Source organism: Argentina silus, assembly GCF_951799395.1.
Source record: "Argentina silus genome assembly, chromosome: 1".
Classification (NCBI taxonomy): Eukaryota; Metazoa; Chordata; class Actinopteri; order Argentiniformes; family Argentinidae; genus Argentina; species Argentina silus.
Genome location: NC_139655.1, coordinates 15,867,125 through 15,890,051, shown reverse-complemented (window position 1 = coordinate 15,890,051; position 22,927 = coordinate 15,867,125). Strand labels below are relative to the sequence as shown.

At 40.2% G+C, this 22,927-nt stretch overlaps 3 protein-coding genes across 9 annotated transcripts; 1 reads left to right on the top strand and 2 right to left on the bottom strand.

Annotated features, from left to right (window-relative positions):
* The first annotated feature begins 938 nt into the window (after window positions 1-938).
* Window positions 939-8,596, top strand: mier1b (mesoderm induction early response 1b, transcriptional regulator). Of its 4 annotated transcripts, none has more exons than XM_083680797.1 (13): window positions 939-954; window positions 1,873-1,897; window positions 2,245-2,390; window positions 2,600-2,818; window positions 3,063-3,192; window positions 4,519-4,583; window positions 4,669-4,741; window positions 4,835-4,986; window positions 5,209-5,290; window positions 5,484-5,575; window positions 6,030-6,076; window positions 6,422-6,549; window positions 6,724-8,596. In XM_083680797.1, the coding sequence occupies exons 1-13, from the start codon at window positions 946-948 to the stop codon at window positions 7,035-7,037; spliced, it is 1,482 nt and encodes a 493-aa protein (XP_083536923.1). In that variant the 5' UTR covers window positions 939-945; the 3' UTR covers window positions 7,038-8,596. The 4 variants fall into 4 exon arrangements, with proteins under 4 accessions (XP_083536923.1, XP_083536921.1, XP_083536922.1 ...); XM_083680795.1 differs by having other exon boundaries at window positions 5,949-6,076; XM_083680796.1 differs by having other exon boundaries at window positions 5,481-5,575.
* Window positions 8,597-8,742: 146 nt separating this feature from the next.
* Window positions 8,743-14,541, bottom strand: LOC310812322 (nucleotide sugar transporter SLC35D2-like; the record flags this gene model as incomplete). Its single annotated transcript, XM_083680833.1, has 13 exons — window positions 8,743-9,433; window positions 9,804-9,856; window positions 10,090-10,172; window positions 10,271-10,349; window positions 10,741-10,808; window positions 11,854-11,946; window positions 12,664-12,766; window positions 13,084-13,152; window positions 13,285-13,356; window positions 13,462-13,529; window positions 13,776-13,862; window positions 13,959-13,992; window positions 14,345-14,541. 13 exons carry the CDS (start codon window positions 14,539-14,541, stop codon window positions 9,423-9,425), a joined length of 1,017 nt encoding a protein of 338 aa, XP_083536959.1. The 3' UTR covers window positions 8,743-9,422.
* A 535-nt stretch (window positions 14,542-15,076) lies between these two features.
* On the bottom strand, window positions 15,077-22,465 carry LOC310819719 (SERPINE1 mRNA-binding protein 1-like). Of its 4 annotated transcripts, none has more exons than XM_083691067.1 (9): window positions 22,015-22,465; window positions 20,601-20,790; window positions 20,367-20,507; window positions 19,996-20,067; window positions 19,810-19,884; window positions 19,343-19,544; window positions 18,769-18,834; window positions 18,240-18,440; window positions 15,077-17,999 (listed from the first exon to the last, which is right to left on the bottom strand). In XM_083691067.1, the coding sequence occupies exons 1-9, from the start codon at window positions 22,265-22,267 to the stop codon at window positions 17,940-17,942; spliced, it is 1,260 nt and encodes a 419-aa protein (XP_083547193.1). In that variant the 5' UTR covers window positions 22,268-22,465; the 3' UTR covers window positions 15,077-17,939. The 4 variants fall into 4 exon arrangements, with proteins under 4 accessions (XP_083547193.1, XP_083547195.1, XP_083547194.1 ...); XM_083691069.1 differs by having other exon boundaries at window positions 18,249-18,440; XM_083691068.1 differs by having other exon boundaries at window positions 19,996-20,064.
* Between the last annotated feature and the right edge of the window lie 462 nt (window positions 22,466-22,927).

Here is a 22,927-nt window from a genome sequence, read left to right as displayed (position 1 = left end):
GATGTCTTAGCAAATGTTGCAGGCTCTTTACTCTGGCCATCTATTTTAAACGGCGAAAAGCGAAACCGGAAGTCTTAATGGGGCTTATTGGAGTTCAGAAAACACAGATAGAGTACAGAGATGTATATCACGCCATTCATGATTCCAATTCCTTTGACCACCAGATCGAGAGCTGTGTTCTGTGAACGACAATAGTGGAGCTCCGCCCAGTTAGCTCGGGTGTATGTAAATGAGGATTTCTTCCAAATAAAAGCACCCACGTTAAACTTGCTCGAAAAACTAAATATGGATAAAGGAACCACATATTATATCTAACTATATCTGAGAATAAACATTTCATCCTCTCAATGTATTATTTATGTTTTTAAGGGTTTGTAATTCTTCTAATATCATTACCCTGATGAAAGACTGCTGGACTGCCTAGGGGACACATTTTCCAAGGCTAAACATGATTTATATAATACTACCACTGTACTCAGCAACACTTCAAGAATATGAATCAAGTGAATTTCAACCATGAGGGGTGTCATACAAAGTGTTATTGGCCTTGAAATTCACTTGATTCATATTCTAGAAGTGTTGCTGAGTAGAGTGGTATGAAATCTAGTTTAGCCTTGGAAAATGATTCGTGTACAGTCCGTTATGTGTCCCCTATGCAGTGCAGCAGTCTTTCATCAGGGTAATTCGGATATTAGATGAATTACAAACCTTTAGGATTAATGTTTATTCCCAGATATAGTTACATACAATCTGTCGTTCCTTCATCCATATTTAGTATTTCTAAATGCTTAAACAAGTCTAACGTAGACGCTTTTATTTTGAAGAATTCCTAATTTACATACACCGGAGTTAAGTGGGCGGAGTTTCACTATTATTGTTCACAGAGCACAGCTCGTTGAGCCCCCCGCCCCCCCTCCCCACTGTAACTCTTACAGGATTGCAAACATGGCGGAGGTAGGAAAGAAACGATAATATACTCTTTGGTTTGCAGTGTTTGTTCTGTCGGATACACATGTCCCACGTGGAAAGTAAAACATATGTACGAAATCAACGAGGAGATAGTTACATTTTGAAACAATAAACATGTCGCATTTCCTCGTTGTATTTTGCCAACTTCAGGTTTAGCAATTGCTAACTGGCTAATGTTAGCTAGGATGGCTGGTTAGCCTAGCCAGTTTATACCAGCAATTCTGAGGGTAGCAGTGTGGCTATCATTCACATAGCTTGTAATGATTTTGAGACGGATAGCTACCCGAGGAGATAAAGGGGAATATTTGAGTGGTGACGTTTGTTTTGTATAAAAAATGACTTTAATAGCTAGCTAACTAGCTAGCTACGGGGTTAGCTAGCAATCTGTTTAAACTTAAGAGTTGTAAATAGCAAGCATCGAAATTATTTTAGCTAGCTAAGTTAGCCAACAATCTTATGTTGATCCAAAGTATTCGTATTTGTTCGATCTTCTGCAAGTCTTGATTTGACAGTTCTTATTATGGCTTATCTGAAAAGCATGATATTACTACGATGAGAAATATCGAACAGCAACATCTCATGTCTGTTTTGGTAGCATTGTTGATTAGCCAACAAGCAGTTATCTAGTTACAAGTTCAGGCGCGCTTTTTGTGCTTTGACTTCTTCTGCCAACCAGATTCTAAACAAGAAGAGTAACACTGATCAGTGTAATACTTGATGATTATGATGTAGGACACCCTAAAAACTGCATCATAGTCTCAAAATCCGGTATCTAGCGAATATACAAGTTATAATCATGATTTGGTATATTGCTGACTATGTAATTCAACGTTATATCATAAAGTTGATCGGATCAGAGATTAATACTATGACTAATCTTGGGTATTTTGGTTTGTATTTCAGCCCTCCTTTGGGAGTACGAGCCCAGGTAAATATTATTATATTCTTAGGATTCAGATAAATTGCATTGATCGATCCAAAGTTGATTGCTACTATAATCGCTACTAATAATTAAATATAATAATAATAATAACAATGTATATCTATAATAATAAATCCATCACTATTATACATAAAGTCATGTTTAAAAGCGTTTAGAATTGAGCCAGACACACCCCTTTGCTGCTTTATAGTATTTCTTATTATGAGCTTTGGGGCACTGTGTGCTTTTGCTGGAACATTATGACTGTTTTTGTTATTATTATTATTGTTATCTGTATTATTTTATTATATGCCACAACAAGATACCCTGTGTTCTTTGTGTCTTTTTCTCAGGAGGTTCAGCAGGTTCAGACGACCATGAGTTTGACCCTTCTGCTGATATGCTCGTCCACGACTTTGATGACGAACGCACGCTTGAGGAAGAGGAGATGCTTGAGGGAGAGACAAACTTTAGCAACGAGATCGAGGATCTTGCACGAGTGTGTCTTATTAAATTTATTTTTTTGCATAACTTACCTGTTATCCTGATGAAAGTAATATTTGTAGATATTTACTATTTCCCCCCTGTGATAAAGCATCATTAGTAATATAAGTAGAGAGCATTTTTAGTTCATTTGAATTCTCTGCATTTTCAAGAACAATCCAGTGTGCAACAAAATGGTGAAGATTTTCCCCTTTGGTGAAACAGGAGGGAGAAATGCCCATTCACGAGTTGCTGAATATGTATGGATACAGAGGTGGTTCACCTGGGGACGAAGAAGATGAGGAGGAAGAGGAGGAGGAAGAGGTGGAGGAGGATGAAGAGGATGAAGAGGATGGGGAGGTAGAAGATGAGGAAGATGATGAGGAAGAGGACCTGGACAACGATGAAAGCAGCAGAAGCACTGGCGAGCTGAAGAGGAATAAGGTGTGTGTGCGCTGTCCTGGATTCCTGGAAACTAAACTGATGTATTTAGTCAATAAGGAAAATTGGGTACAAATCTACTGATGATAGATCAAGCATCTAGGTCTGACGCTGAGGTAAGGAAGTGCATCATTTTTCAGATGCAGCCGTTCTTTGATAATGCTGTTTTAAGACTGCTTGTGGTACAGTATTGTATATTATATGAGGCACAACTGTGTGTAACACTTTGGTGTGTGTGTGTGTTCAGGTTGAAAGGGTAACAATCTCGTCAGGTCTGGGGGATGACACTCATTTGTCCGGCGAGGGTCGCACGCGCTCCGTCAAATCTCATGGAACGGTAGAGCTGATACGGCCACAGAAACTCAAGTACTTTGAAAGTATGAGCCTTTGTCTTTTATTTACACCTATCCCCTCATTGAGACATAAGTTTGATATTGAATGAAATGTGGGACAGTTGGTGTTCTATGTTCTGTATATACAGTGGCTTCGGAAAGTATTCAGACCCCTTCACTTTCCCATATATTGTTGTGTTATAGACTCAATTTAAAATTGCAATTAAAAAAAAAAGTATTAAAATTCATATACAGAAATACATAATTTACATAAGTATTCAGACCCTTTGTTATGACACTCTTAACATTACCTCAAATGCAAAAATGTCATCAACAAATCACTCAAATCACTTGAATTGAGTCCATCTTAATGCAAGGATAATAGTTAATGTGATTTTGGAATTAATATCTTCAATTACACACTGGATCAGGTTGTCATTACAAACTGAGCAAATGGAGAGGAATGACACTGCTCAGGAATGCTACCCTGAGGCCTAGGGAGACTTACACAAATCTACAAAGTTGAATGGCGGAGAGGAAAAAGCACAGTGGATGAGACCATCATCTCAGTAACTCAAAATTGGTCTATAACCAAGTGGCCAAAAACGAATTTCATAATGGAAAAGAATCTATCTCATATCCATAATTGTGTTTGCAAGAATGATTTCAAGTGATACAGCAAAGAAAGTGTCTGGAAATGTGTTTATTTGGTTTTACTACAAAGCATTAAGTTTAGTGCAAATCCAGCACATACAATGCAGTTTCTGCACCATCCTTTGTGTGAAGAATAGTGGTAGCTGCATCATGTTATGGGAGTGTTTGTCACCGGCAGGGACTAGGGAGTTTGTCAAGATCAAGAGAAAATTATGGAATTTGCCGGGTGGGTAGTAACATCCTTATCCACATTGTGTATAATTGTTTCCTATGCAAACCATAGACTATAAAAACAAACAATATTCATTCCGAGATCACATGAACTATTATCCTTGCACTCAAATGGACTCAATTCAACTTTTTGAGTGACTTGATAAAGACATTTTTGAATTTGAGCAAATTTTAAGAGTATCATAGCAAAGGGTCTGAATACTTAAGTACATGAGGTATTTCTGTATTTAAAATAAGAAATTTGCAAACATTTCTAAAAACGAGTTTTCGCTTTGTCATTATGGGGTATTGTGTGTGGATTGATGGCAAAAAAAAATAAAATTTAATCAATTTAAATTGAGTCTATACCACAACAAAATGTGGAAAAAGTGAAGGGGTCTGAATACTTTGCCAAGCCACTATGCATTTAACCAGTGGTTCAAAATGAGTACTTTTGTCATTTCAAAATGTTGAAATGAGAAAACAAAATGTCTAATGTGGTTTCAGATAATGATGCAGAGGAAGAGTCAGAGGAGGATGAAGATTATATTCCATCTGAGGATTGGAAAAAGGTACATTTTTCAACTACTTTCCACCACTACTTCTCATTTTCACAGTTTGGGTTTGTAAAATTGAAACTGTGTTTGACCTCCACAGGAGATTATGGTTGGTTCCATGTATCAGGCTGAAACTCCCTCTGGTCTATGTCAATATAAAGACAATGAGAAAGGTAAGAGCTTGGTCTTTAAATTGCTACTTAACACATAGATACATTGGAAATAAATTGATCTCTCTCTCCCCCTCCCTCCTTCCATCTCCATAGTGTATGAAAATGATGACCAGCTCTTGTGGGACCCAGAGTTCCTTCCTGAAGTCAAGGTGGTGGAGTTTTTGACGGAGGCGTCGAGACGTACAGGAGAGGAGAAGGGGGTGGATGCCATCCCTGAGGGATCCCATATCAAAGACAATGAGCAGGTACAGTTAAGACAACGGCTCTCAAGTCAGCTAGTGCTGAAACAGGCAGGCACTCCAATCATAATATCTTAGGACCATCTGAAAGCTGTAGTATGCATCAAGATGCCCAAATTTGATTAATTGTGTCAATATCCAAAAGTGTAATTTATCTTGCAAGTGCTCATGCAGACTGTGTCATATCTTTGAATGTCTGTTTTACAATTACCATTTGTCTTCCTCCAGGCGCTTTATGAGTTGGTCAAGTGTGAGTTTGACACTGAGGAAGCATTAAGAAGACTGAGGTTTAATGTGAAAGCAGCTAGAGGTAAGATCTGTAGTGATATGGTATAGACTTATTTCAGTCAAATATTGGACAAAATTCATCAATCATGTTTCGGACATTAATGATTGATGTTTTCTTACAATGGTATTGTATAGTGTATTCATTACTTTCTAATTGTATGTAATTTGAATGTAGTTGTTGTTGACACTTAACCCTTTCTCTTCTGTCACAGAAGAGCTGTCTGTTTGGACAGAAGAAGAATGTAGGAATTTTGAACAAGGATTAAAAGCTTATGGCAAAGACTTTAATTTGATACAAGCCAACAAGGTAAGATATGTCCTTTATGAATGTTATCTTAAAATCTCAAAGATGATTTTGATAATCTACACAGTAATATTTGATTGACAAGTATGTCTTTATTATGAATACTGCCAAATGTTAATGTCTATAGTTTGCATATGATGTGTTTTAAAGCGATCAGAGTTGGAGTCTGTTCCATTTTAACCTCTAATCAGTTTCAGGAGAAGAATTGAAATTTAGTTGATGAATTGAAAAATAATTTCCAAGAGAAGTTTTTCAGTTCACAAATTGCATTTCGATTACTCTCTGTAGAAGTTGACTGGTTGAAATAGAACTGAGCCCAATTCTGGAAGCGATGGTAATAATGGCTATTTCGTGTCTGCTGAATTAAATTTTTCAGGTGAGAACTAGGTCTGTAGGAGAATGTGTGGCCTTTTATTACATGTGGAAGAAGTCTGAGCGTTATGATTTCTTTGCACAGCAAACCAGGCTTGGGAAAAGGAAATACAATCTTCATCCTGGTGTCACGTAAGTCACCATTTTAGTATGGTCAACTCCTAGACAGTTGTTCTCAGACCTCTTTTAAAGGGCCAAATACCTTGCACATACAAAAAAAAAAGTATTGTATTATATAACAGTATATAGATGCCAATCGATATGAAATTCCTTTATTGAAACACATTTTATATTTATTTAAGATATTTATCGCAATACATCTGTGTACCAACGATTACAGTACATATTTTAGTTTTTACATAATCTACCATACTATGTTGACTATATGTGCATGTGTATTGTGGTGTGACTAATGTAGCGAGAGCCAGTCATGAGTGGTCTATGGCCTCTGCTGACTGTGTTGCTGTGGTGTCTCAGGGACTACATGGACAGGCTGCTGGATGAGACGGAGAGTGCCACCTCCAGCCGGGCGGCTTCGCCCCCTCCCACCACCTCCAACAGCAGCACCAGCCACTCCGAGAGAGAGGACGGCAGCAGTCACAACGGTACGGAGGGAACACACACACACACACACACACACACACAGACTGTGTGAATGAACCAATTACAGTATTATGACTGCGAAAAACCCACAGGGTTTTAGGGAGAATCTTGTGTCTCATCAGTTAGGTAGTTCATGACTTTAGAAGCTCACTCCCTCTCTCTCATCTTTCCAATAGGTTTAGTGAGTTACAACTCATGTTCTGGAGATGGCTCACACTCGTCTATGGTGAATGAAGTCAAACCAGAACCAGTCCAGTCCAACGGTCCTAGCCACCTCCCACTGGATCCTCCCCCCCCTGCCTTGGACAATGACTCCAACGGCTGCGACCATCATCCGGCCGATGCACCTAGCCACGACAGGAACGGCACCCTAGAGCCCCATGGCGACGCCCCGCCCCCTTACGACAGACCGGCCAAGAGGTGCCGGACAGAGGCGGAGCCATCGGGGCAGAGCGAGCCCGAACCCTCCAGAACGCAGCAGGAGGGCTGATGACTTAATCAAATGTCAAAGGGCACGGAAACCAAACCTCAAAACCAACGAACCAAACCCAGCTGGGCCACCAGCAATGGAGGGAGGGCATCGGCCTGATTGTAAAGGAGCACACTTGGCCCCCCCACCCTAAATCCAGCAACACCTCCGCTCCACACATCCAAAGTACCGCTACCCCTCCCCACTCCATTACTGCCGCCACATTATACTTCATACTGATTAAGATTCATCCTTACACCCTTTTGGAGAGACCAATCTCAAAAATTTTGCAAAGAAATGCTTTTTTCCTATTTGTAACAATCGCCTGTGATATTTTTTTACGTGAAAGATATTTATATATTTTTTAAAGAAATTTACAATGATGGGTATTTGCTATCCAAGCCATTTGAACCCAGGAGGTAGGAGGATGGTCTTGTTATTAAGAGAGGGTTTTGAGTCTTTGACCGGATGAGATAAGCAAGCTGGCGCTGTTGCAGGCACACTAAGTTGCACTTTCATCATTTTGTGTTTCTCTTTTTTGTTGATATCGAGTGGTAAAGCAACACTGCTGCATGAGATCATTGCTAATGAAATCCTGACCCCTCATAGGCCGTGACCATGATTATGTTTGTTTAATTAAAAGAAATGAACCAATGGGTGTCTGTCCTCCCAGGTTTGTTTGTGTAAAGCGTCTGGCATCAGTGATGTCCTGTATTATATAACTCATTGGTTAGAACGCTGTATTTTTGGATTTTCTTAGTCAGAGCTTTCCTATTGTTTTGTTTGTCTCTTTGTTTTTACTAGAAAGTACTTCAGTGATTTTATGTGTAAAGTTTGTAAAGATTTCTTATCTTGTACAGTTCTTACACTTTTTGATAACCTTATCTTAAATCTGTCTGTATTTTACAGTCTCTCTTGTAAGCTTTTGTCAAGGATTCTTCTCCTTGTTGCCCTGAGCTGAGCTGTAATAAAAGTAGTCATTCCTTTTTTTCAGCAACATTTCCCATTGCCACTTTTCACCGAGCGCATTCAGAAATGTGTTTGAAGCAAAAACTAGTTTAACAGTGACTGTGAAAGAAATGGACATGGTGTAACATGACGCTATTTCATTTAAACCGCAGTTGAAATTGGGAGACCATGTGGTTCCAGTAACATCTCTTCTCCCCAGCCATTACATGTTACATACATGACCAATTTCAGAGCAAAGAACCTCTATTGGTTACTGTGGAGGCCCCTTTATCATGGGGCATAGCTTTGAAAAAAAACATTTTATTTTTGTTACTGTAGCCTTCTGTTTGACATTTTCAACAATTTACTTTGTATTCCTGCTTCGAACTTACATTCACAAGTTTAAAAAAAAAAAAAGGAAAAAAAAACTTTTTTGTCTTTAAAGCTTAAGCCTAAAAAATTATGTTGATTCAAGTAGTTTTGTTTTGGTTTGTCTTTTTTTATTTTAACAAATGATGTGCTGTAAGTTTTCCTCCATAAATGACAACAATAAAAGTGAAGTGTATACCAAGATTAGACTTGCTGTGAATGGAATAACATTGGCTATATTTAATAAATGTATTAATAATGACTTTCTTTGTTGTGTTATTTCTTGAAACTAGCTTTTTGTCCCCTAGGTGACCTAGCACAGTATAGTCTACAGTTCATTCTCATTGATTTGACTGAATAGAGATAATATAGACAGTGTACCTTATATGGGCGAATGTTGCATAACACACATTTTAAATGAAGATGCTAACAAGTGTAAATAGGCATGATTAACAATTAGATTCACAGTACAATTAACAATTTCATGACACGTCATATATATATCTTTTTAAAGGAATGGTCATACATTTATAAGTGTGATAAGTTTGCCCACAGAAACATTTCAGAGATTCTAACATTGCGAATTAACATTGATGTTAAAAATGCAGTTGATATTTTCCAAAATGTTCTACCAACTCTCAAACAATGATTTCATGGCTTACAGTGCTTGATTATGGAATGTATGATAATTGTTATCACAATAGCTTGAACATTTTTATAATTTGATCACCACATTTAAAAAAAATAAAAGTGGTAATTGACATACACAAGGGGCTCTATTTTAACAGTGTAGAAATGTGTCTTAGTGAAAACACAGCCACTAGAGTGTGTCTGAAACAGTGCTATTTTCAAGGCAGGACGGCACTTCACCTGCTCATTGTCACGAACACGCCTCAATGCTACTTCACCCACCTGAGCGCAGATGAAACAGAGCTCCAGCACTGTGGTAATATTACCTGTTACAGCCAACACAAATTGCCAATATGCCTGTGTTTGAACCTTTGGACTCAGCTGAAAACGGAGCCCACAGAACATAAATGTGTGTGAAGAGTCCATGTTCTGCTGCACCCTCCAGTGGCACTGTCCCATTTAAGGCTTTTCTGTTCAAATGAGAGGTTCAAGTACAGAACATTTCAGAGACTTATTTTACCCCAAAAGTAATGAAATCATGAACACAAGTGGGGTGCATTTGAAACACATACTTGAAGTATATAGCAAACCTAGGATTTATGGCACATAACATGGCTTATTATACTGCCTGTTTTTCCTGCAAGCCATTGTGAAAGTTTAACAGCTGTTTTCTATTAACATAGACTCATTGTATGAACAATTCCATGAAAATGTTTGAAAAATGAATTACAATTTTCCATCTGAAGTTTCAAACAATACACCAAAGCTCATTTGTATTCGTTCTCTCTCATAAATGCAATGATTTCCATGTCCTAGCTTAGTGGCGTTTCCACAACTTACTGGTATGTTCATCTGTGAAGGTGATGTAGGAGTACACCAGACTGCCAGCAATGCTGTATGAAGATGAGAGATAGGGGAGGGGTTATGACAGTTCAACTTTGGTCTCTCTATTGTCTCTGTCACAACACAGCCTTATAACATAGGCAGGAAGAGAGGGGAATCAAAGTTTAAAATGTCAACTTAACTATTGAATGCTGCTGAACTATTGCATTATATGTCACTCTCCCTTATGGTGCAAACAACTACAGGATGTGCTACTAGGTGGCTGAGTTGGACTTTCCTTTACCTGATGTTTAAACCAATGAAGTTGGCCCAAGTGAAAATGTAGTCTCCGCCAAACACCATTCCTATGTAGGTAACTAAAATATTCTGAGGAAGGAAGCAAAATGGATGTCAGTAGTCCATGTGAAAACTCTTCTCAGTGTGCATAATGTGTGATAATGATAAGTAGTTCAGACAATGCTTACTTTAATACAGCCCACTATTGTGGTGGTCAATGCAGAGTTGTACTGAGTGCAAAGCACAATGGAGTACATCAGAATGAAACTGACAAAGAAAGAGAGGTCAGGCATGAATAATACAAAGTCTAATCCAACATGATTGATTAGTTACAGTAGTACCCAGTAACTGCAACTGTACACAATTCAGAGCAAGCTGCTCTGACACTGCTTAAAGCCTCCCAAAAATAAAATTACAAGCTACAATGGCAAACATTCAATGAGATCTAACGTGTCCAAACTGTAATAACCACAAAATGCGTCCTTGTCCATTTTAGGAGGTAGCATCTACAGATCAGAATCAGACTCGGAATCAGAGTCTATGACTGGATCTAGAGATGTGGACACAGTTCCATTCACAGGATACATTTTCATACAAAGTGTAATACAGAGTTACATGACATTTACATAAATAGAAACACAGAGGAAAATGAACTCACCCCATGACACAAGAAAGCACAAACTGGACGACAAACAGTTTGTCTGACCACCCTTCAAACTCCAGTGCCTTAGACAGAAAAATGACAAACACTTAATTTCTTAGTTCAATGGTGGTTCAAGTCCCCACAAAGCTGACAATGTAGACTGATTTGGTAGCACCAGCCATGTGATTTAAATGTATTTAAATGTGGCTGATACAAAGACAGTGATCGTCTGACCTTCCATTGTGAATAATGATCAATGCCCCCCTCTCTCAGCACGGAACACCTATTTACAGTTGAATGAGCATGCCTGGTGGACGTCCTGAGGATATTGCACCGTGACTGCCATGCTACTGTAATGTATATAGTATAGGCCAACAGGCCTCTCCCACCTATGTTCTATCATTTGGAGAATATTTAAGGAAGATACAGAACCTTCACGAGTTTTGGGTTAGGCCTGTGATGGGCCATTCTTCTGTGTTGTCCTTGACACACATAACTTTAGATGTATGGTTAAACTTCCATTAGTTTACTACAGTTTGTTTATTTTGTATGTTTCTTTTAAACTATTCAATTGGTTTATTTGTTGATACTCTATTCTCATTCTTCCTGTGTGCATTAATATGATGTTGTGTGCTAGATAAAGGTTCTGTGAAAACAGCACGACATAATTGTGACCAGGTTATCACAGAGTTCACCATTAATGTCTAATATTCACATGCATCATTAGCAACACATAGACTCGAGTCATCACATCAGGTATTGGACTATGTGTAAACTCCTCCTAACTTGAAAGCATGGTAATAGCATATTGTATACTCTTAATGGAATCTAGGATCCGATATGATTTGAGTGTCTGTCACACAGGGATGAGCGAATCCCTCATAAAATATATTTTGGAGTCAGATATAACGTAATGATAACTTGTGTGTAGAGTCCGCTTTATCATGTCCATAAACGTCTGAAGTTGTACTGGGGAATAAATTCTTAACCTGTCCAATCTTTTCTCTATCCTTCAGTGTTTTATCAAATCTTCAATAACAACAGCCTGCCTTGGATCCGTCTACTGTAGCCCTCTACATTGTGTACATGCCATGGAGTCAAAAGCACACACCATAGATAGCCACTTACCATTTGCAGGTCCCTGTTGTAGTGTGCATATGCCACTGTAGGGACGATCATGAACAAGGCATTGTAGTACAGCATCCCATATTTCCCTAGCTCCTATGTAGATAAACGTACATACAGGTTAGTAAATGTGGAAAACATTAGAACACAACTTTTTTGACTGTAGTCAAAGGATAAGAAGAAAAAGTACTTAGAATACGATCCCCTATGATGTCATTTGGGTAAACAAAATCATCTATGATTTTCAAAAACAACGAGTTTCCAGTCAGGGGGAGGGCATTTGCAGATGTATTTTTTTGAAAATCACTGAATAATAAAAAAAATAAAAGAATGACCCCTGATGAGCTCATTATGATTAACAATTATTATAAGTAATTATCTTAGCACTTATTTGTTAATTCATACAGTTTTCACATACAGTGCCCTCCATAAGTACTGGAAGGAGGGAGCATTTTATCATTTTAGTTCTATACTCCAACAGTATGGATTTCAAATCAAACAATTATTATGGGGTCAAAGTAGAGATTCTCAGCTTTAATTCAATGTTTCTTTCAGATTGGTTTCACCATTTAGAAAGTACAACATTTTTAAGCATACTCCCCTATTTCATACTCCCCTATTTTCATACAACTTATACAATACGTTGCAAAGCAGTGTTGAAACATCATCTGTTCATTAAAACATCATGTACTGTATATGTATTGTAAAAGTACAGTAGATTTGCTCCTCCTCCCAGATATCCAATGTTATAACATACAAAACACAGAGATGAACATGGTTCACAAAAGCACACATTCTCACATATGCACTAACCTTGGAGTCAAGTTTCTGTTTCACATAGGCTCCATTGGCTGCAGTCAGAACATTATTGAGCATAATGAACACATAGCCTTGGAGATCAAAGGCCAAATCAGTGCTACAACAGACAGAGCATCAATGAGTGAAGCACAATAGTGGGGCGCATAATTATAATAACAGGAGGTTCACTTTACTATAATCATACAGTTATAATGTGTTCATAGCTTATTATAAGACTTGTATCACTGCATTATAATGCCTTATCATCATATAGTGTTCCTGGAGTATTAGCCATTGTCAATAAAAAAAAGGCTTATAGACTGTGATTAGGGGATCATTTGCGATTCAACAGTTTACTTTCTTAGGTTAGCTTACTTGATTTTGCAATGGTACAAATCCTAGTTAATAGGCACATGCATAACCAGCCTAGCATACCTTGCAGCAATAAAGGCCCCAAGAATCATGGCAAATACAGTTAGCTGGATAGACCGAGAGAATGTCTTTCTGTGTGGGATGAAACAGGTTATTCCTTCAGATACAAAAGAATGCTCACACAAGCTGGTCATTTTTAGTAAGCTTTTGAAAACCAAAAGGAGATTTCCATTTATGTATAGCCTATAACAGAAATGAACTTACTTCAGTAGGAATCCTTCTGCCAACATGGTTAACAAAATAGAGAATCTTCTTAAAACTGTAAACATGGGTAGACTGGAAAAGAAGACATGCAGGGTTTCTGATGGTTTACATACATTGCAGGCATTGAGTGGTGAGTACAGTATCTAATGTCAAGGTCAACAAAGAGAGATATCATACTTGAGTCGTTGCGTCCCAAACAGTCCTGATATCTGATTGGCAACATACAGAAGAGGTAGGGGAAACATCTGCAATGACAGGCACAATGTTTTAATCCTCTGTCTACATTATATTTAAAAATAATTCATTGTTAATCATTCTCTGAGGAGGTCTTTGCCAGGAGATATTGGGAAGCACTACAGACTCCCATATCTAGGCTCACAAATATGTGCTTGATGACAACAGATGTATTGTGTAATGAATGCCAAACACTGAAATTGTCCACATAATCCATATATGAGATATGATGACACAGAAGTGAAACATGGACTCACCTTCTTTGGTATACTTATGTCCAGATCTGCAAATCTGATAACACCCATTGCCTTTGCTGCCCCTAGCACTACTATTGTAGCCAGCATCTGCAAAAAGATCCAATGTGATACACATTCAAAACACTTTTAAACTACATAGGCAAACCTTTAATAAAGATTAATAACAGTAAAAAGCATCCTTACTTGACCAATCCCCACACATGTTGAAGAGGGAAATCTGCAAATACAGACTCAAATGATTCAATGATAGTTTCTTGACGTCGAATCTTCATGAAACTACAGTACAAACTACATGTCTACAGAGGTTATCAATGTATCTAAATTAGCACATAATTAATGCTTGCGTGACACCAAGATGCCAGGGGCGGCTATCCATTAATACTTTCCCAATCCCATTCAATTTCTTCTCTGATGGTCAACAAATACTGAGTGAGGTTTAGCCACAATGTTCGGGTCAGGTCCTAAAAACATCCTAAAAAAATGTAGGTTCATTATAAGATTCCCAGTGCAGCCGAACCCCATGGACTGCGTCTTGTTATTAGTCCAAAGTTCAAACGACTGTAGCCTACCTGTAACTGGTAAGGACGCTTTTGTTAACAACAACGATGAGAAACGAGCTCAGTCCGTAAAATCCTGCAGCGACAAGCTTCATATGCATGACCGAATTAGCGTCTGTCAGCCCTTTGCCGTCACGCTTAGATAATGAGCTTTTCTCTGAAGTTTTCTCTTCATGTTGCACAGGTGGACGTCTCCGAACTTCCGCCATAATTTACTAAATGTGTTACGTAACGATGGGGCGGGCATTCTCATTTATTCAACATTACTACGATGTGTCTCCATCTCGTGGGTTGCAGAGGTAGCTGCAACAAGTGTGTATCCAAGCAAAGAGGTTTCGACTTTAAGGTATACCTTAAGATACTTACCAGGCTTTATCTTCGTCTTCTAAATTCTCCTCACGCTTTCTTTGTATAGAAACATTTTCCACAGAACGTATTGTAGTTTGATATCTGTGACTGTGAGACTGTTTCCTAAATGGCCTATCATCACTATCATACTGTGAACATTTAAATTCTGGGGTTGATCTTTACTTGAACCTGGGCAAGAGTCACACATAACAGTCCGTTATATTTACTCCAATGATGACTGTTAGGTAAGCGGATTGGCCAGTAGCTGACCTAAACAAGTGTATGCCATTGGACATCAGTTGACAAACTCAAAACTGATATTCAGGAGTTTGTGTGTACCGGTATGTCCTTACATAAATTACCTTGCCATCAATAAAGAGTCCACAGCTGTTATGTTTCATATTCTTTTTTAAAATCACAGTAATGATTTCACACAAAGTCACTGCCGTGGGCAGAATACACAACACCTCTAAGCAATTTATTAGAACAGGGATGTTTGCAGAAAAAGTCTGTCATCAAGTGGCTCAAACAGTCCTACAAAAAGTCAGCTCCAGTCCTCTGTGTCGGTGCATTGCCATCAAGTCTTTCAAGAGCACAAAATATAAAGCTTTCAATCACTTACCACTTGTTTCAATGTATCTCCTTCCCCAACCCAATGACTGTAAAGTATACCCACATTAGTAAAATAAAACCTTGCTGACAATGCAGACACAGCTGGCTTTAAGCATGATCAGCATTCAAATGTTCTGAAGCACTCAATTGGACCATGTTGAACAGCACATTTCTTTCAGAGAAATTATGCAGTAGTGCTGCGTATAACAAAATAAAACAATATAAAAATAACAAAGATGATCACAAGAGGGAAACAAACAACCATCTTCCGAGTATTGGTGCTGATAAAACCATGTGCTTCCAAAGCTCTAAAATAATATCTTTATCAATACTCTTAAGTGCAAGATATGTTCACAGTCCACTATCTAACCTAGATAGAAACACCATGTTCTCAAAATAAAAGCTACATCAGGCAAAACCAAGCTGCTTGGAACCTGCAGTCTACTTTCAGTAGGTTGTCAAGCTCATGGTAGAGGAATACATAAAGTTTAAGTAACTATCGTTCACATTCACAATCACTATTAACAATCACTCACACGCAGATACACACACACACCCATAAAATACAATATTCGCTTAGTGGTGCTCAGGTTACTAGTAGTATAGCCTGTATGACCTAAAAGGACCAGCCTAGAAATACATTGGGCCGTGGCTGACTGAAGACACAGGTAGTAAAATAGGACCAGGGACAGAGCATAGTAACCACTGATCCACCAGAAAAGAGCAAAGCCATCAAAGTGGGAAAAAAATAAACAAAAAGGAAAACCAGAGGCATTCACTTTCACTGCATGACAAGCAGAAAAGAATATCTAGCTTAAGGGAGAGTCACTAGACTTCAGGTACATTTGAAAACACATGTTGAATACTTAGTACACCTGTACTAAACACATTGTAAGTCTAAACATTTAAGTAATATATGACTTGAAGACATATCCCCTTAATGAACACTTGTCTAAGATGACCCCAAAACATTCAGGTTAAGTCTTGAGGAAAGCCAGCAAAAAAGCCTCACAGGGTAAGAAACAGACACACAATTCAACCTCTATCTTGGAAATGCATATACAATGCATTCAGAAAGTATTCAGACCCCTTAACTTTTTCCACATTTTGTTATGTTACAGCCTTATTCTAAAATGGATTTAATTATTTTTTTCCCACTCTACACACAATACCTCATAATGACAAAGCCAAAACAAGTTTTTAAAATGTTTGCTAATTTATTAAAAATAAAAAACTGAAATCACAAGTATTCAGACCCTTTACTCAGTACTTTGTTAAAGCACCTTTGGCAGCGATTACAGCCTCAAGTCTTCTTGGGTATGACGCTACAAGCTTGGCACACCTGTATTTGGGGAGTTTCTCCCATTCTTCTCTGTAGATCCTCTCAAGCTCTGTCAGGTTGGATGGGGAGCGTCGGTGCACAGCTATTTTCAGGTCTCTCCAGAAATGTTCGATCGGGTTCAAGTCCGGGCTCTGGCTGGGCCACTCAAGGACATTCAGAGACTTGTCCCGAAGCCACTCCTGCGTTGTCTTGGCTGTGTGCTTAGGGTCGTTGTCCTGTTGGAAGGTGAACCTTCGCACCAGACTGAGGTCCTGAGCACTCTGGTACAGGTTTTCATCAAGGATCTCTCTGTACTTTGCTCTGTTCAACTTTCCCTCGATACTGACTAGTCTCCCAGTCCCTGCCGCTGAAAAACATCCCCACAGCATGATGCTGCCACCACCACCATGCTTCACTGTAGGGATGGTACTGGCCAGGTGATGAGCGGTGCCTGGTTTCCTCCAGATGTGACGTTTGGCATTCAGGCCAAAGAGTTCAATGTTGGTTTCATCAGACCAGAGAATCTTGGTCTGAGAGTCTACATCTGAGATCGTCTACGGACAATTCCTTTGACCTCATGGCCTGGTTTTTGCTCTGACATGCACTGTCAACTGTGGGACCTTATATAGAGAGGTGGGTGCTGTTCCAAATCATGTCCAATCAATTGAATTCACCACAGGTGGACTCCAATCAAGTCGTAGAAACATTTCAAGGATGATCAATGGAAACAGGATGCACCAGAGCTCCATTTCGAGTGTCATAGCAAAGGGTCTGAATACTTATGTAAATGTGATTTCAGTTTTTTATTTGTAATAAATTAGCAAATATTTCTAAAAACCTGTTTTTGCTTTGCCATTATGGGGTATTGTGTGTAGATTGATGAGAAAAAAAAATTGAATCCATTTTAGAATAAGGCTGTAACAACAAAATGTGGAAAAAGTTAAGGGGTCTGAATACTTTCCGAATGTACTGTATTCAAGCAGCAATACAAAAGAATATCCATGAAGTATGCATAATCTCTGAAAAAAAACAATACTGTATGAAAACATCCCTGCTATCATTTCTCTAAATACAAAACCTCTACCTATAATTTCCTTCAGTGTAACAAGAGTCCTTTTTCTGTTTTTTTCTTTTCTTGTTTTTTCTCTTTTTAAAACAGGTAAAATTTCAGTCCTCAGATGTGAATGGTATGGATGACAGTCTTTTTCGTCGTTAAAATCGTCGCTTTCTTTTGTTTTCTCGTATACTTGAAGAAGTTGTAAGCATGCAAGCCTCGTAGAGGGGCCCAGAGGGGCTGATGGGTGGGCTGGTGGCGGTGCTGGAGTCTTAAGCCAGTGCCGGGAAGGCCTCTGGGTCATCCACATTGGGAACTGACACTCCACCCGGCTGTAGACAAAGAGAGAGAGGAAGGAAGTTTCTATACCTGGACATGAGTACGAGACAACACGAACAACCACTGCCATAAGTTACCTCAGTGAATGGTCAGCCTTTGCCATACAATTTTACTTTGTGTAATTAGCTACAGCATTTTCTCTGTGACAGTTTTTTTTTTTTTTGCAGTCAATAAGTATATACTTTTGTGGTTAGTGACAATAGCTTTTGAGGTGGTCAATGACTACCGCTTACATTGTTTACCTTTTCGGATCGACCTCCCCCACGTGCCGGCCGGCTGCCTCCACCACCACCTCGTCCTCCCCTTCCTCCACGAGCTCCCCCGCGACCGCGCCCAGGGCGGCCCAGGTCTCCAAAGTTGATCTCCAGCTGGGATGTGATGTCATTGGCTGGTTTGCGGAAGTGGTGGTCTGCGCCGGCTTCATCAGCATTGCCCTGATTGGAGAGAAGAGTTGACATTGTTATGATTGTTTACCTTCAGACATTGTTTACAGTCAGCCAGAGGGGCAAATACACTGCTACCACCTAAATTCAGGTAGCCAACCAGCTAGCTATACTCTGGCTCAAAATCAACAACAGCCTTGTACGTAATGACAGTTTATACTTTTCTGTACATTCCTAGGAAAAAGGCGTATCTGTTGCACTAGATACACAAAAGTATCTTAGAGAAAAACTGCTATTCCATAAGAAGTGTGTGTACAAGTAAACAGCCAGTTTGATCACAGTTGGATGTATGGGAGTGAATATGTAAAACAGCAGGCACCTTGGGGAACAGCGGGGTCAGTTCTGCTTCCATTTCTGCAGCATCAATCAGAGCAGCAACAGGTTTCTGGATTGGTTGAGAGAAAAGCAACAATGAGAAAAAGAACTTCAGCTACATTGGTCTATGATGACAGAACCTCTTAAGCAAAGCAATTGGCTGGTTGACACTATTAAATAAACTCGTTGTCAAAAGCAAAACAACACTTCAAAGAATACAGTCCACCATAGCGATTTAAAAGAGTATACAGACAAAACATTTGCATGCAGAAATTCTTCATCAATCCTTAAACTGCTAATAAATAGGCAAAATGAAGTGACAGATACAGTACGAAAATGCCCACAGCTCGAGTGTTTACTAACATTCCTTCTAGAGACTAAATGTGTAGTATGTTTGGACTGTGTTTATACAATCAATCACAGTCAAAGCATTTAAACATCAGTTAACTCTTTACACCCCCCTCTAGTTCATACAGCATTAGCTCCAATACATACAGATGTGATTCATAAACATCAAACGTGCATGACTGAGCAGCGGTAGCAAAATAGAAATGGGAGTTTTGGTCCTTGTCACTTACGTCTTTTGGTTTTTCGTCACTTACATCTTCGCTCTTGGACTTGTGCAGCACATAGCCTTTCTTCCACTGGCTGTCGGCTCCCTCGTTGGGCTTACGGATATTGAACTCCACCTTGGCACGCTCCTTGTCCTGCATGGCCTTCCATTCGTCCAGCGTCATCTCCTTTGGTCCCTCTTCCTTCAGCTCCTCAACCTCATTTTCCCTGGAGAGGCAATTACATCCCATACGTTTAGGGCCATGGGTTTCTCTTGAACACGTGACCTGACCGAAAAAAACTTAAGACAACATATGTTACAATATTTTGTTGACTGACAGTACTGCTATTCGTGCTGATGTTAAAAGGTGAGATCAGAATAGGCCTAAATGGTAACTAGAGCAGCATGTTTGGAAATGTTATTTCACAGATCAGCCCTAGGGTGATTTGCTGGGTGTGAGGAGGTGGAAACTGGACACCCAAGGATACTCACTTGTTCTCAGAGTCAGCAGGTGGGTGTTCCTCTCCCTCTGCGGTTAACTGAGGGGCAGCAGTCTGTTCAACTTCGCTGAAAATGCAAATGCACAAACATATAAATATCTACACTTTTATGACCTTGCCTTCACAGAATAACATGTGGTCTTTCATAATGCACTGATTGTTTGAGGAGTAGACCCACTTAATTTCATCCTTCACGGTTCCCCAGTTGTGAGACCCACTCCCGCCACGCTTCTCCTCGGTTTTCTGACTGCTGAAACAAAGGGGAAACGCCACTGAAAGACCAAAGACACTAATGTTACCACTATGTATGCACCGATACCAATGTTTCATTGCCGACACCATTCTGAGTACTGAACTTTGAGTGTCAGCCGATACTGAGTACCAATCCTATCTTGGATTCCCGATCCAGCATTTTAGGCAATTATGACTGATGCTCAGTATTGGATTGGTGCATCTCTAGTTACCACTACTGCTGCCTTCATCTACAGAGAAGCTGTAGCTTAAAACCACCTAAATACGTTTGGAGGGCCCGGATAGGGTATGACTTACGTTTTGTCGCTGCCGCTGTGTCTGTCGAAGTCCCGTTTCCCGCGAGAGTCAAAGCCATCGCCCCGGCCCATGCCCCGCCCCCTTCCACCACGCCCACCTCTACCACCACCACGCCCTCTAGGGGGCCTGTCCCCAGAAGGCCTGAGGAACAGAGAGCGACAGACTGGTTAGTACACAATCATTAGCAGTTCAGGGCTATGATCAATACTACTACTATTCACTGTAGCAACTCACTTGTCTGTAGAGAACTCTCCTCCTCCACCATCAGGCTTATCCTCAGTAGGTTTGTCGAAGCGGCGCTCGCGTGGGGGCCCTCGCCTGTCCGGCCTTCTGTCGCCGCCAGGCCGCCCCTCGCCTTGCCCGCCCTGGTGCTGGGAGCCAGGCTGACCCTGCTGATCTGGCCTCCGGCCCACCCGTCTGATACCTGCCATAGCAACACACACAACAATCCGGCACAATACATCAGAGCTGACCCTGAAGAGCGTCTGTTGACTGGAACATAGATTTTTGACCCCAACCCGAACGGAGCAATCAAGAATGCCAGCGCGCGGGAGATTCTTTCTTTACAGAGAGCTGACAGTACAGACAGCTACTAGCCTACACCACATGCAGTCATACTGATTAGTAACAAAACAAACAAATACAGCAAGAACTTGTGTATGTCATCATTTACCATGCAATATCGCCCAGCAATCAGCACGGTATAAGGTTACAACCAATACTTCGCAGTAGCGAGCTGGCTAGATCATGACAGTCTTTGAATGTTCTATATCACACTGTTTTAGTTATTGCCCTTACAGCATGCACACTTGACTGTAGCTAGAGCTAGCTATACAAGGTTGCCTTCGAATAGACAGACACTTGTGTAAAAACAACACACTGAGCAGTATGCACATCTATGTCCCACAATCATGTAAGTATAGTGCTAGCTACAGTGACAGATGCTAAATATTATGAGACAACTACAACATAAAGCAGACTGTATAGGGCTAGCGTAAATAAACAGTGTTGTGCAAATACCAAACGTTCATCAGTTCCTAACAACCGCGAAACAAGCTGCAATGGACGATCTAGCCAGTAAGCTATTGACTCTGTAGCTGTAATTTAATGCACTTGCAGCATCACGGAACGGGCCCTGCGTGGCTTGACATTTTTGACACTGACAGCTCAATTACAAAAATATCGAGGAAACAACACATGCTGGCTAGACTTCTCCTGGTTTGAGCGTCGACCAAGGCCAGTACGTAGTTGTTTGGCAAGCAAGCAAGAATGTGTGGTATGTCCAGATACCAGGCTAGTACTAGCGGTGTTTTGACAGCTAGGTAAACATCCTAGTCCTGTACAGCCGCTTCTGTAGTGAGGAGCATCATTTAACATTCCACATCCTGCAGGTGGAATGCATTTCAGCGACAGCCTAGCCAGGTTAAGGACCGTTATTTACAGCATCTACATATTTACCCAGCAGGTAGTAAAGCACTGGATATGTGCATGCCAGCAGTAGGTTATGTTGCCCTCTAAATTGATCACAACAGGACAGGAACCATATTGACCATGTTGTGTTTCGCAGTGTTATTGCAGACTAGTTAGCTTTGTTGCACGTTTTTAAATAAACAAACGCACCACACATATATGCATGAGTTAACCTCACCTTCTTTTTTCAGAGGTACTGGAGCCTGAGATTCCTCCTTCTTGTCAAGGAGCGGGTTCTTCCTATCCTTCTGAGACTCTTTCTTCGGCTGCTTGGCAGCTTGGGCTGCAGACTTAGAACCAGCGGCGGCCCCCTCTTTCTTCTTGTTCTCTGCAGCTTTTAACACCTCGAACGGGTCTGATTCATCGTCCAATAGCTGGTCGAACCGATTGGTTACGACGCAGCCGAAGCCTTCTTGCAGATGTCCGGGCATGATGGTGCCCCTTCAGCGGGATTCTCCTCCGATTCTACGAGGCTTGGTGCGAACAATTCGCTAGATGTTGCCACAAGATGGCTGGGAAAGATACCTCTTCTCTTCCGGCGCGAGGAATATCCGGGACACTCACTAGTGCGCCATATGGGGCATGTAGTCGTCTTTCCAACAGAGCAGCTTGTTAAAATGTAGATAAACGCTGCATTTCACTGTATACATCTCAGATCACGGTCGACATGGCCCCTAGTTATGTAATGGAGGTTTTTTTCTCGGGAAAAATAAGATGCAAGACACAGCTGCTGAGGTGAGGTGGGTGCCATGGTTTAGTGTTTGTAAACGTATGCAAATTGTTCGCACGTGTCAGAAGGTCGTGATGACTAAGGTCTATTACTGTTTTATCACAATGTAATCACATACCCTGAAACATTTCTGAGGCCTGGCGGTCATTGACAGCAGCAACATTTGAGACACTAGCAAGAGGACAGCAGCAACATTTGAGACACTAGTCCTCTATACATTGATGACATGTTACAATTAATACCATATCACACCAAATGTTGATAATATATATATAATGTTCAGTTCAATATATATAAGATGCTTTATAGGACATTTAGGAAGAGGACCTATACAATAAAAACATTGAAACAGACGCACACG

What these genes read in the sequence shown, in the direction of transcription:
- mier1b (XM_083680794.1), top strand. An exon ending in AGATCGAGGATCTTGCACGA is followed by an intron (nt 2,391 to 2,599) that starts GTGTGTCTTATT and finishes TTGGTGAAACAG; the next exon opens with GAGGGAGAAATGCCCATTCA. An exon ending in ATTTGATACAAGCCAACAAG is followed by an intron (nt 5,576 to 5,948) that starts GTAAGATATGTC and finishes TAAATTTTTCAG; the next exon opens with GTGAGAACTAGGTCTGTAGG.
- LOC310819719 (XM_083691067.1), bottom strand. Translation starts at nt 22,267, where the DNA reads ATGCCCGGACATCTGCAAGAAGGCTTCGGCTGCGTCGTAACCAATCGG. An exon ending in CACAGCGGCAGCGACAAAAC is followed by an intron (nt 20,068 to 20,366) that starts GTAAGTCATACC and finishes CCTTTGTTTCAG; the next exon opens with CAGTCAGAAAACCGAGGAGA. An exon ending in ACCGTGAAGGATGAAATTAA is followed by an intron (nt 19,885 to 19,995) that starts GTGGGTCTACTC and finishes TTGCATTTTCAG; the next exon opens with CGAAGTTGAACAGACTGCTG.